The sequence below is a fragment of the Drosophila navojoa genome, chromosome 4 (genome assembly GCF_054131105.1).
Source record: "Drosophila navojoa isolate 15081-1374.11 chromosome 4, UAZ_NAV_1.0, whole genome shotgun sequence".
NCBI lineage: Eukaryota > Metazoa > Arthropoda > Insecta > Diptera > Drosophilidae > Drosophila > Drosophila navojoa.
In genome coordinates, this window is record NC_142892.1 from 3287435 (window position 1) to 3298893 (window position 11459).

The 11459-nt window shown below is 39.5% G+C and overlaps 3 protein-coding genes across 6 annotated transcripts in view; 2 read left to right on the plus strand and 1 right to left on the minus strand.

Moving 5' to 3' along the window:
* The window catches only part of trio (trio Rho guanine nucleotide exchange factor), a 48361-nt gene extending 41910 nt beyond the window's left edge, over nucleotides 1-6451 (plus strand). For all 4 annotated transcript variants that reach the window (XM_089258943.1, XM_089258944.1, XM_018100903.3 and 1 more), the window contains 7 exons: nucleotides 2559-2624; nucleotides 2701-2844; nucleotides 2904-3022; nucleotides 3094-3204; nucleotides 3282-3471; nucleotides 3536-3916; nucleotides 3987-6451. In XM_089258943.1, the coding sequence (XP_089115069.1) occupies nucleotides 2559-2624; nucleotides 2701-2844; nucleotides 2904-3022; nucleotides 3094-3204; nucleotides 3282-3471; nucleotides 3536-3916; nucleotides 3987-4190 (1215 nt within the window). In that variant the 3' untranslated portion in view covers nucleotides 4191-6451. The remainder of the gene's footprint in view (nucleotides 1-2558; nucleotides 2625-2700; nucleotides 2845-2903; nucleotides 3023-3093; nucleotides 3205-3281; nucleotides 3472-3535; nucleotides 3917-3986) is intronic.
* A 290-nt stretch (nucleotides 6452-6741) lies between these two features.
* On the plus strand, nucleotides 6742-9805 carry Usp5 (ubiquitin specific protease 5). The gene is made up of 2 exons (XM_018100923.3): nucleotides 6742-7381; nucleotides 7707-9805. The coding sequence occupies exons 1-2, from the start codon at nucleotides 6877-6879 to the stop codon at nucleotides 9668-9670; spliced, it is 2469 nt and encodes an 822-aa protein (XP_017956412.1). The 5' UTR covers nucleotides 6742-6876; the 3' UTR covers nucleotides 9671-9805.
* Nucleotides 9806-9995: 190 nt separating this feature from the next.
* Nucleotides 9996-11453, minus strand: Alg2 (alpha-1,3/1,6-mannosyltransferase Alg2). Its single transcript, XM_018100926.2, has 2 exons — nucleotides 11352-11453; nucleotides 9996-11281 (listed from the first exon to the last, which is right to left on the minus strand). Exon 2 carries the CDS (start codon nucleotides 11272-11274, stop codon nucleotides 10018-10020), a length of 1257 nt encoding a protein of 418 aa, XP_017956415.1. The 5' UTR covers nucleotides 11275-11281; nucleotides 11352-11453; the 3' UTR covers nucleotides 9996-10017.
* Nucleotides 11454-11459: the final 6 nt, after the last annotated feature.

Consider the following 11459-nt stretch of genomic DNA (forward strand, 5'->3'; position numbering starts at 1 on the left):
GCCAAATATATTTTCTTAGTAACATATTCGATATTTTATTACGATTAATTTAACTTAAATTAGCGCTTACACACCATAGACTGAAGAATTTGCGGATTAACATTTTCTAGGGTATATCCTAGTCGCTCATTTTTTTTCTAGTGTATTTTCTTTGATATCGTAGGTGTTTTTTAATGTATGCGTTTAAGAGTTTATACACACAATAAAAACGACAAGCCTATATAAGAACAGCTCGCTCTTTCTTCTCACTCTCACTCGCTCGACACTCTACACTCTCCCTCTCTCTTTGTCTCTCATAGTCTCCCTGGGGCTCTCACTGTCTGCTTGCTCAATTGTATATTCAATACAATTATTTTAACGCTTGTCCACAATTTGCGAAGCGTTGATTGAGAGTTTCTTTGATTGCTGTGTGTGGTGAGCGAAATTGTGTGCGTGTGTATGAGCACAAACACACACACACACATAAAAATTATGCGTACCAACTACCGAAAGCCCTGACACAGGTCATATAGTCAGTTAGTTATTTAGTTGGCGTTCGGATGTGCAGTTCGTTTCGTGTCATGAATTTGGGCTCTTGTCACAATGACAAACAGATCCCCCAGCCTTATAAAGAGTGCAACAGCAACGCTGAAAAATTAAAATTTTATTATAGACAATTATACGAAATTGGCGCGTGATAGCCAGAAAAAGGAGAAGAGGAAGAAGAAGAAGCGCGAGAAGAGAAGATAAAAATAAAATTCATAAATAAAAGCGAATTATTGAAAAATATAAACACGTGCGATGAGCTGCTTTCTGCGCCTATTCGTAAGTCTGAAAATGCAGCGAAATGCAAGCAAGAGTGCATTAGTCGAATGTGTGTGACTAACAGATACCCTAAGTGTTGTTAGGAGTGTAGAAATGCTGTCGTATGTGCCAGTGAAGAAGAAGATGCCGGAAATATTGTGAGAAAATCGCTTAGAATTATTTTAAAAGGGGAATCGATTGTGTGTGACTAACAGATGCCTTAGAAATATTGTACAATTTTTGATTATGGCTGACTAGCAGATACCCTACATAAAATGTCGATGTGTAGTCGAATAAAAGTGAAGAATTGTGAACAAAAAACGACATAAATAAACATTCATCTGTGCCTGTGTTATGAGACATAAAGTTTGAAAAGATTTCTTTCTTAAAATGTTTGTCAGATATATTAAGATTATATAAATCGAATGAATGCTCTATATGTTTTATGCACTTTGCTACATTGCAACTGCAATATATAAATAGTTTTTATTTATTTAAACCGTATTCTATATAAAAAGATCGTAATACACTTTTGTTAGTGTACTTCAAAGTAAAATTCACGTAATTTCAGACGCTGATGACTCGTGGCTTGGTCAAACGCAAATCTTATCGCAAAATAAACAAAGGCAGGCAAAAATACTATGCTATGAATATACATACATATATCTAACTATATATGTATATTTATATATATGCACCAACTTCGAACTTAAAAGAAACCCAAAGAGCCACAAGCGATTTTTACACAATTTTTATCTGCAATTTGCAAGCTGACAAAAGTCAACAAATATTGGCTCAGTGTATATTGTATTTACCATTTGACAGCTTTTGCCTTTAAGCCTTTGCATGCAATAATTATTGGCTAAACATTTTAGGTATTTGATTTTTATATATATTTAAAAAATAAACCTTAAAAATAATTCTCTGATTCAATAATTTTGTTTAGAGAAGTAAATCAATTTCCCATTGAATTAAAAATGATATACAAAAATTTTGATTATTGACGAATACGTGAAAAATGTGAGCATCTCTCAAAGAATAAACACTAAACAATTGCATATTTCTTGCATACAGTGAACTCTCGAATAGGCGCACTTTTTAAAAAACTTTACTAAAATAAAATAAAATAATTAATAATAATTAATAATAAATAATTAAAATGAAATAAAGAAATTTTGTACATTTTTACGAAAATAAATAAATAAATAAATAGCCAATAAATAAATAATAATAATAATAAAATTAATATAATATTAAAATAATATATACAAATTTATCGAAAGAAAAAAAAAATAGTTATAATTCTGAAAGAAATATTTAATATAATCTAAAATTTTCATTTAATGATTTAAATAAAATATATTATATATTCAACTTTTATTCAGTCTCTCTAGACTGTATTTTAAAATTGTGTTTTGCCAGCCCTAATATAAACACCTGCTATTTGCTATTTGCCTGCTGATGATGATATTTGTTTACAGCGAAAACGGGCAGAACTTCTAGCTCGACGTGTAGTCTTACCTGTAGTTTGTGTTCGCATTCACAGTAAAAACAAAAAAACAAACCTTAATGCAAATATGCGAATTCCTTGGCCTTAGCCGAGGCGCAGTTCAGAGAAAAGTTTTTCAATTAGAGCCCGTTGGAAATCCAAGTTTCAATTGAATTTAACATATTTGCATTTCGAGTGGACAGCAGCTGCTGCAAGCTGCATCAACTGCTTGTGTATACTGTTTCTAATGCTGGTTTCCTTTTCCGTTTCTTGTTTCTACTTGCAGACGAGCACGGGCAAGATAGAGGGCAATCCGCTATCGGAAATTGAACAAATTGTCAGAATGAGCCGCGTAAGTACAGTTGAAGAGCTTGAATCGACATTGTTGTAAGACTTCGATTGCATTCTAACTTCTTGCTACATGACAGGAACAACACGAATCGAACAGCCGCGTCGATGGCAGTGCGGCAGGTGAGGCTGGCAACGAGGGCGCTGCCATAGACAATGCGGCCACCAATGGACGTGCCCATTCAAATGCCGAATTGGGATTTGTGCAGGATAACAATGACAAGGTAAGCATCGCATGCCACCTGAACAAAAGAAGCGCAAACTAAGCGAAATCGATTTATAGAACAAAACAGATCCCAGCGATAGCAAAACGAGCGCTCTCAACAGACGTCAATTGGCCTTAAATGAGCTGGTGGCTACCGAGGAGTCGTATATCCAGGATCTGTCCAAGATAGTCAATGGGTAAGTCAGTCGAATTGAGCCAGAGCTGCTTCAAGCTGCAATTTATAATGTGTATCGAATTACCTTTGCAGCTACATGGAAGAAATACACAACAAGGACATACCTAGACCGGTGGACTTGTTGGGCGGCAAAATGGATTTGGTATTCAATAACATCAAAGAGATCTACGAATGGCATAGAGAGTGAGTTAAGCATTTCTAACATGCTTGAATTACGGTTAACTAACTACTATTCTTTTCGTCTTTTTTTGTATTTTTAGTAAATTTTTAATATTGTTGCGCCAGTGTCAAAAGTCACCAGCTGAGCTGGGTCCGCTCATCGAGAGCTCTGCCAAAAAGTTCAGCATGTACTATTATTTCTGCAGCAATAAGCCATTATCAGAGTTTATAGTCAATGCGCATTATCAGTATTTCGATCAGATACGCCAGAAACTGGGACATCGCATGGATGTAAGTGCAATTGCTTCAAATAATTCATCAAATATATTAATTCGATCTCTCTCTCCGTTTGCAGTTGAGCACTTTGATCATAACGCCCGTGCAGCGCATCACAAAATACGTGCTGCTGATCAATGAGATACTGCGTGAAACGAAGCGAGCGGGTCTGCAAAACGAGGTGGCCACGCTGATGAAGGCCAGCGAACAAATGAAGGATGTCGTTAAGAAGGTCAACGATATGATGATGGTGCTGCGCGGACTGCAAGATTTCGATGGGGAGCTTACGGCCCAGGGCAATCTGTTCCTGCAGGGCACACTCACCTGTGCCATCGATGCGGGCCAGAAGCAACGCGAACTACAGGTGTTTCTATTCCAACAGGTCATCATTTTTGCGGACATACAGAAGCAAAAGACGCAGTTTAGCAGTCCCGTATTCAAATATCGTACGCATATACAGGTGAGCTAGACCGACATCAAAATTTAACACTTTTTATATAGAGTATTAATTGATTCTCTTCTAATGACAGTTGAATCACATGCAGTTGCATAGTCTGAAGGACAGCTCGTACAGTTTTCGTATCAAATCGACGGATCCAAATAAGCCACCCGTTTCGATTGAGTGCCGGGCGAGCTCGGAGGCCAGCTACAACGAGTGGTTGGACACGCTGAACAAGATAGTCAAGCAGCAGAACGATTTAATATTAAAGCTTATCAATCCACTCAGCAAATGAAACACACACATACACACCACAGCCACCACACACACACGCGCAGTGTTGAATTCCAAATGAAAACAAAACTTATATAAGAAAATTACTGCAGTCTATGCTGATTGTAGTTTCCTTAGAAAATACAAAACAAAATGTTTTGGGTCCATCCGCAAAATAAGAAAACAACTTTGTCTGATTCACACACACACACACCAACACACACATACTCAAGTCCTAATTTGTATGTAGCTTGTAATTTATTTATTTTTGTTCATGCTCCAATTTTTATTTTACATGTACGAGGGCTGTTTGAAAAATTTCCGAATCATGTGAAATGAACAAACAAAAGGGAAATTTAATTTATTTAAATTAATATATATTTTCTTTAAATGCCAATTTTTGTAAACTATTCTTGTACTGCTTTCAAAACTGTTTTTTTTTTTTATGATTTTTCTTTTTCGTGTTAAATGCAAAGCAAAAGTATTATATGCTCAAGAATACGTATATATGAATATAAATATTATATATATGATGTGCATTTCTTAAATTAATTTCCTATTTTCAAAATACTTTTACTTTATATTTTATATATTATACATTTATATTTTTCCTACAAAGAAATTACTCACAATCAAAGAGCAATACACGAAATACTTAAAAAGAAAAGCAAATTAAACAAAACATAAGAAGAAATCAAATCAACAAAAACAAAATAAAATCCAACCAATTACAATTTATATACATAAAATATATATATATATATAAAGGTTAATTAAAGTATTTAATGGGTACGTTTAGTTTTAGGTTCATTTGCATGTTTAGTTATTTAATTAATTTAACCTAATCGAGGTGATTTCTGTAATTATCTTTAAACATAACAAAACGAAACAAAACAGTGCAAGAAACATTTTGAAATTAATTTAAGTTTGCTTTAGATTATGTTTATATGCAAAAAACATACACGTATTTGTACTTTATACATATATACGTATATTTTTAATATATATAAAATATTTAAGCTTTAAAAGTAAATCAAAAGAAAAGAAATCAAACGGAATAGACATTTTCAGTTTTTAATTTAATTATGTAATAAAAGTAAATAAGCATTAAATCTACTCAGATATGAAAAGAAATTTGGTTTTATTTTTTTGTATTCACTCAATATGATTTTATTATGTTTCAAACATCATTCTTATTAACCAACCCATACACATTCACAACTGTCAGCCCCAATGTTTATTATATATAATGTATATTATATATATTTATAGAGAGGTAACAAAATTTAGTTTTTGTTTCTAATATTTAAAAAATTTTTTTAAATGGAAAACTTGACAGACTCTATATAATATCTGTCTTCGGTGTGCGTTATGTTTTCTTAGTTAGATAAGTCGTTTCTAGGGGCGTGTACAGAATAAAAGCGTATGCGATAAGTTGGTTTGACAGTTAATATATATACTCTCATATATTGGTCAAGTCATATACACATTAAAATGGACCAGGATTTGATTAAATGTATAAAAAAAAAAAAAGCAGAAACAAACTTGCACTTGAGAAAGTTACTAAACGGTTGTTTAAACGATTTCATTTTATAATCAGTTTTCATAATATATCTTTTAAAACACACACACATACATACACCGTGAACTATTCTGATCAGCAAAGAAATGAAGAAAACACATACATATATCAAGCATAAATCTAAACAATAAATATTTAGCATAGCTAAATACGTCAGCGATTGAAGAAGTTTTTGAAGACAGAGAAAAGCGTTTGAAAATGTATTTTTTTACATGAACCTCCGGCATTAATGATGAATAATGATAATGATGATGAACGATAATGATTAAATCTTAAAGAGAAACGCACATTGAACCAGAAATTTAACGGCCACATCTTTTTCTACATCTTTTGCACCGTACACAAAAAAAAAAAAAAAAATACACTGAAAAAAATAAATATTAAATAACATATTGATATATACATCTCTTAACATGAATTCTATGTAACATAATTGAATTATAAATTATGCAACTTATTACTTAAAACTTATTGTTGTACTTTAAATAAAAATATAAAAAGTAAAACTGTTACCAAAGTAGGAGGAAATGGGGAAGTTCGATAGATAATTGTGGTAAAAATTTTTGGTGTGCGTATTTTTATGTATAATAAATATACTTGATGTATTGAAGCATTGATTATAGTAAGAGCATCAAATAAACGTGTTAATCTGTGTTTTAGCCAAGTAAGCAAACAAAATGCCGATATAAACAAAAAATAAATCAGCAAGAACAAAAACAAATTGCAAACAAAACAGCAACATATATTTATAGTATATATATATTTATCGAAATACAAATTGTATGTACCCAAAACAAACATAAGCATGTAATCTGAATTTAAAATTTTCAAAAAGCGTAATAAATGAAAATGTAGATGAACACAATTTATGAATATTCAATTTCCAACGGGCATTTCAAATTGTTCGCTCAATCACATAGCAGTCAGCTTTTGGCTGTCTGCCGGCAAAGTAGAGTGAGTATATATATCAGTGAGTACCTTGACGGGGTGGTATTTTGAGCAGGCTGGCATCTCTTCGAATTCTGCCAAGTAATGCAAAAGCGTCGCAGCAGCAGCTGCAAAGAAATTCAATAGATTTTCATTTCACAATTTGTTAAAAATAAAAACATAATTTTGTTTGCAAGTTATGGAAGAGCTACGCAAACATTTATCCAAGGTAAACGTACCGTGTGGAAATCCACCAATTTACAAAGACGAATGCGTCTTCTCCTACGACAATCCGGAGACGCCGACGGGCCTCTACGTCTGCCTGCAAAGCTTCCTCGGCTTCGGGGAGGCGTACGTGAATGAATATGCCGCTAAAACCGGAAATGTTGTGTTCTTGCACATTAAACGCGAACGGAAACTGAAAGCTGGCGAGTCCAATGTGAAGGCGCAGTTGGACGAAGCGGAAGCCGGGCCGGAGCGAAAAATTACGCGCCTTGCCATTGGCGTCGAGGGCGGTTACAATGAGACTGATTTGGCTAAGAAGTACGAGATTAAGGATACGTACAGCATTGTGGTGGCCCCCCATCTGGATAAGAAGCTGCCCTATCCAGATCCCGAGCTGCCCATGCGTGTCACCCAAGCGGTGGAGGCAATCATTGAAGCAGATTCTGCCATAGCAAAGCTTGAGAAGGCCACACTCACAGGTAAGCGAAAGCATTAGTCATCATCTACTAAAACAGTGACTGGAGACATCTGTAGCAACAACTTTATACTTGTATCGGTGCAAATATTTGCCCCTACTATGATTGAGTGAGACAGTCATTACTCTTATTCGCTTGCACCACATACGCTCTGCGTTTGTTTATTCTCAATTGCTCAAGCGGCTGTGCAATAAGATTGAGGACGATGACCGCTGCTCTTTTATTCTCTTGCAATTTAGCACTCTCCCTAGGGCGAGAAAAAGCTCATATAGAATTTAGTGCTGATTGTGACATTTATATACTGAAGCTAGTCCCACTATCTTTCCAGGCACATGGGATGGTGAGGTGCGTCAGGCCTCGAAGTACGCAGAGAATCTTCAACAGCTGGATAATGGAAAGAAGATACCGCCAGCTGGCTGGCAGTGCGAGAAATGCGATCTGACCAACAATCTGTGGCTGAATCTAACAGACGGCTCCATCTTGTGCGGACGCAAGTTCTTTGATGGCAGCGGAGGCAATGATCACGCTGTGGAGCATTATCGAGAGACTGGCTATCCGCTGGCCGTTAAGCTGGGCACCATTTCGGCCGACGGCAAATCGGATGTATTCTCCTACCCGGAGGACGATATGGTCTTGGACCCGTACTTGAGCAAGCATTTACAGCACTTCGGCATCAACATGGCGGCCATGCAGAAGTGTGAGAAATCCATGGTCGAGCTGGAGCTAGAGATTAATCAGCGCATTGGTGAATGGTCAGCGCTGACGGAGAGCGAGAGCGAGCTGCAACCGCTGGCCGGACCTGGCTATACGGGCATGCGAAATCTGGGCAACTCCTGCTACATAAACAGCGTGATGCAGGTGCTCTTTGTCATACCAGATTTCCAGAAACGTTTCGTTGGCAGCGGCGCCGATCAGTACTTCAAGAACTTTCCCAGTGATCCGGCCAATGATTTCAATATACAGATGGCCAAACTGGGCAATGGATTGCTCTCGGGAAAGTACAGTAGCTTGGTGGGTAACACGCTGGACATGGAGCACATGACGGGCATCTCACCGGCCATGTTTAAGAATATTGTGGGCAAGAATCATCCCGAGTTTAGCACCAAGCAGCAGCAGGACGCCAATGATTTCTATTTGCATTTGTTAACACTGCTCGACCGCAATTCCCGCAACCAATTCAATCCTGCGGATGCTCTCAAATTCCAGCTGGAGGATCGTGTCGAGTGCATGGCCAGTCACAAGGTCAAATATAAGACCCGTGAGGAGTACAGCTTCCGACTGCCAATTCCCCTTGAGCAGGCCACCAATCTGGATGAGGTGCGCGAGTATCTGGAGCGAGAGCAGGCAGCACGAGCTAGCGGGCAACGTCTGCCGGATCGAGAGCTGGTGCGGCACAAGGTTCCGCTGCAGGCATGTCTGGAGCGTTTCTTTGGCAACGAGATCATCGACCAGTTTTATTCGACGGCCATAAATGCCAAGACGACGGCCAAGAAGACGACGCGCATGGCCACCATGCCGGATTTCTTGATGATTCATCTGGGCAAATTTACGCTGGGTGATGATTGGGTGCCCAAAAAGCTTGATGTCTCGGTGGATATGCCGGATGAGCTGGATCTTAGTGTCTGGCGCTCCAGTGGTCCTCAGCCAGGAGAAGAACTACTGCCTGAACCTGCAGCAGCAGCGTCTCCGGCGTTTGTTTTCGATGAGAATGTGATGTCGGAGCTAGTCAACATGGGCTTCCCACAGGAGGCATGCAAACGCGCCTGTTTCCATACTCAGAACATCGGACTGGAGGCTGCGTCCAATTGGCTAATGGAGCACATTGCCGATGCGGATATCTCCGATCCATTCGAGGTGCCAAATAATCGCATTGGTGATGGCGCCGCCTCCGCCTTCGTTGCCAATCCTGAGTCACTGGCCATGCTTATGAGCATGGGCTTTGGTGAGCGCCAAGCGACTGCCGCCCTCAAGGCCACCGATGGTAATGTGGAGCGAGCCACCGATTGGATCTTCTCGCATGCCGATGCCGGCATCGATGATGCGCCAGCGGCTGCACCCGCTTGCACCACAGCCGCCGCAACTGCAGCGGGGAGCTCTTATCGCGATGGCCCCGGAAAATATAAATTGGTGGCGTTCATCTCTCACATGGGCACCTCAGCCCAGGTGGGACACTATGTCTGTCACATACGCAAACAGGGCGAGTGGGTGATCTTCAACGACACCAAGGTGGCCAAATCACAGAATCCACCCAAGGATCTGGGCTACCTGTATTTGTATATGCGCGATGAGTAGAGCAGCGGCAGAATTTGAGATGATCTCCCCCAAGCAGCAATTTTTAGGATTTGTATGAATTATATAAAATACAAACATATATAAATATATATAATTGAAAGATGAAATAAAAGCAAAGCATTTGCAACAGCAAAACCCAAGAATCTACCCTGTCGGGTTATAGTGAATCCTAGCGAATCCCCTGAGGCGTTAAGAGAAAGCTGCATGGAGCAGCTAGATAAGCGTAAGCATGAGGACTTCCTCATTTCACCCTATGTCCTTCCCCATTTCCAACATATCTGCATTTAAGCTTAACTTCGGTTCAGTCCCATCAGACTCCTCCTCATTTGCTGCTCTTAAACATTTATTCACTCATCTTTCTTGTTTGCCAGCAACTCCTGGACAATCTCATTGAGACGATCCGCAAACGCTCCAAAGGAGAACTTTTGTTGCACTCGCTTGTGGCCCAGTTCGCCCATCTTCAAACGCAAAACCTCATCTTTGAACAGCTGATGCATGGCACCGCCAAAGCTTTTATCCTGGTTATCGCACAGAAATCCAGTGGAGGAGTGCACAACCGTTTCAGTGGGTCCACCACTGTTCAGAGCGACCACCGGCTTGCAGAAATACATGCCCTCCAGTGGCACAATGCCAAAGTGCTCGTTCTCCGGCGTATAGAGCAGGCAATGTGCGGAATACAGCAAATTGCATTTCTCCTCATCTGTGGGCGAGCGCAGCAGCACCACGTGCTCTTCTAAGTGCAAATCAGCTGTGATCTGCTCCAGCTCTGCGAAGTGTTCCACATTCTCTGTGCAACGCGTATCATAGCCACCGGCAATGATCAAACGGCATCTCTTGAAATCTGGCAAGGGTAGCAAATCCCGGAGCAGGTTGAGGGAATGCAAAGCCAGTGCATGATTCTTCTTGCGTTCATAGCGATTGATGTCCAGGTAGATGAAGGAGTTGCGTGGCACACGTGGATGCACAGGCTCATCCAACAATGCCGATCGCTGCTCCAGCTTTCGCATCATTTGATCGAAGTACTGGGTATGCAATGAAGGATAAAGAACATCGGGAACGACCTGAAGCCGTCGGAATGTGTCCTGGAAGACGCGCAATGTGAACTTGGAGTTCACTAATACCTTATCAGCCTGGCCAATGGTCTGCTCCTCCAGCCAATTTAAAGGTGTTCGATATAAACGCTTCAGCAGACCCTCTCGACTACTCAGCAACTGATCCGGATAATGGCAATAGAAGAGCACACGAGGCCGATGGCGCGCCAGTCTCAATATTGGCACGCACACAGAAATCAAATCACAGACAACCACATCCACCTGCTTACGCTCAGGCATAAAGAAACTGGCATAGAACGCCGCATAGATCATCCGTACATAGGCACAAATTGCATAGAATCGTCCGAAGAGCTTGCGTGGCAGCCAATCGCCGACAATCTGTACGGGGAAGCTACCATCGGCAGTTTCCTTGAAGCAATGCGTGCTGTCATGATGATTAGTCAGAAAGCTGACCTCGTGACCGCGCTCCTTTAGTGCTAGGGCGGCGTCCACAACGAGACGCTCGGCGCCTCCTATTCCCAAATCTGGATGAAGAAACAATACTCGCACCATTTTCTTGCTACAAGTAAACAAACATACATAATAATAAATATTACATGAACAACATAAGCATCAACTATTTAACATACCCAAATGTCAAGCAAATTGCATTATATTTAAAAATAAACAAAATCAACTCAAGATTGTATATTGGATCTTCAGCACCTATCGACACGATACAAACAAGAATATTCAAT